General features: G+C 48.5%; 1 protein-coding gene across 1 annotated transcript; it reads right to left on the minus strand.

Moving 5' to 3' along the window:
- Nucleotides 1-3: 3 nt before the first annotated feature.
- On the minus strand, nt 4-1720 carry LOC112080215 (phospholipase B-like 1; the record flags this gene model as incomplete). The annotated part of the gene is made up of 6 exons (XM_024145965.2): nt 4-122; nt 266-451; nt 562-702; nt 814-1014; nt 1249-1393; nt 1580-1720. Coding segments are annotated over 6 exons (888 nt in total), but the record flags the coding sequence as incomplete, so codon positions are not given.
- Nucleotides 1721-1780: the final 60 nt, after the last annotated feature.

Below are 1780 nucleotides of genomic sequence, written 5' to 3' on the forward strand. Positions count from 1 at the left end.
CTGCCTTGGTGTTCATTTAGCATCCTCCTGGGCTTGGGGTTTTCTCTCTCAGGTCATACAGGCAATACGGCAACAGATGGACTTGCATGGGTCACCCTTGGAGTAGGGGTCATTTTTGTAGTCTGAAAGAGAAAGGAACATGGTTAACAGCTACTCAAAGCGAGAGCTGAGAGAATGTCGGGAGGAAATTAACTAAAGGAACTAACTAAAAGCTAACCAGAGTAAAAAGAAATAGCCAAGGTAAAGGCAAGGAACGTAGGCGCACCGTTGTATCTCATGATGTGTTTGAGGGAGTCCAGGTCCTTAACCTCAGCCTGGTCCCGACGAAATATCTTGGCCCGGGGGCAGAGGTCATAGGAGAAGTCCTCCCCGTACTTCTCCCACATCTTCCCATAGCCACTCAGGGTGTAGATCTTTGGGTGGAAAGGCACGTTATACGAGGGCCAGTAACCTGTGAAAGGAAGATCTTGCTCAATTACTATCTCCTCCAGGGATTTTATCTCTGCTAAGTTTATGCTTAAGATGTGCATCTATTGGCAGTACTATATCCGTGTTCCTCACCCCTGCGCAGGGCCCGAGTTTGGTCAGAGAACTCTACCAGGCCAGGAATCTGCTCCACCACTGTCAGAGCCCCATCCTCTATACTGTGGCCCAGGGTCACTTTTCTCATGTCCACTATCATGTACTGGTTGTTATAGGTGCCTAGAGAGGGAGGGAGAGTGAAGAAGTGTGAAAGAAATGCATTCTGTACTGTAGACCCTTATCAGAGGGATAAACCAGGACAAGATTTCATGCGTCATCCACCTCCCTCACCAGAGTTGTATCTGGAGAAGGTATTGGCCCACTGCTCCCCAGTGTATGACAGGGTGTGGGCCAGACGCACCCTCTGCCAGGCCAGCAGGCTGTGGGGCGTGACCTGGGAGAAGAGGGACTTGTTGAAGATGTTGTTGGTGGTCTGGGTCATCATCAGGCCACTGCCCAGGAGGTAGAAGTCATCCAGAGACACCAGGAAGCCTGTGTAGAGGGTGGTCTCACAGTATCTGTTTATGTACTGATGAATTCTGAAGCATGTTAATAACATTGACAGTTTTCATAAATCAAAAATATACACATTTATATGAAAATGTAGAGGGGCTACATCTAGCGCTTCCAAAATATTGAGGTATCTCTTCAGCCACGGGTAGTGTTTATACTGTCACAGCGGCCATTATACGGTGCTGTACCTACCTGGGTAGCTGCTGTACCTACCTGGGTAGCTGCTGAAGGACAGCTTGCCCGTGGCAGTGTGGGGCTCACTGAGGTGGAAGTCCCAGTGCTTGTAGATGCGCATGGTGGCAGCGTATGTATACCAGCTAGAGTGGGAAAACAGCAGGTTCTCAAACCCAGGGAGCATCTAGAAGGGGGAGAGAGAGACTGGTTTTGAGTGCTATAGAAACATTGATTGTACTAAATAGAGGGAAAACCATATTGAGTTCTACACAAGACTGATGTAAGTCAAGAACAGATCCACACTATTTGATATCACTAATGATCTGTCCAGAATAAATCTCTCAACAGCAAGAGCAGAATAACCTCTAACCTTAATGAGGGCAGAGCAGTGGCCCATTCCGGGTAATTTGAAATGTCCGAGAGGAGGCTCAGTGCCAGGGACCAGGGCTGGAATCAGGTCCAGCAGATCTCCCACCGCATTCAGGAACTGGACAGCAAACAGGGACAGAGGCTAAAGTGGGGGAGACACCAATCAGAAAGAGGTTAGAGATCACATTGTGCCACTGAATGA

Source organism: Salvelinus sp. IW2-2015, unplaced genomic scaffold (genome assembly GCF_002910315.2).
Source record: "Salvelinus sp. IW2-2015 unplaced genomic scaffold, ASM291031v2 Un_scaffold13133, whole genome shotgun sequence".
In the NCBI taxonomy this organism is placed as follows: domain Eukaryota; kingdom Metazoa; phylum Chordata; class Actinopteri; order Salmoniformes; family Salmonidae; genus Salvelinus; species Salvelinus sp. IW2-2015.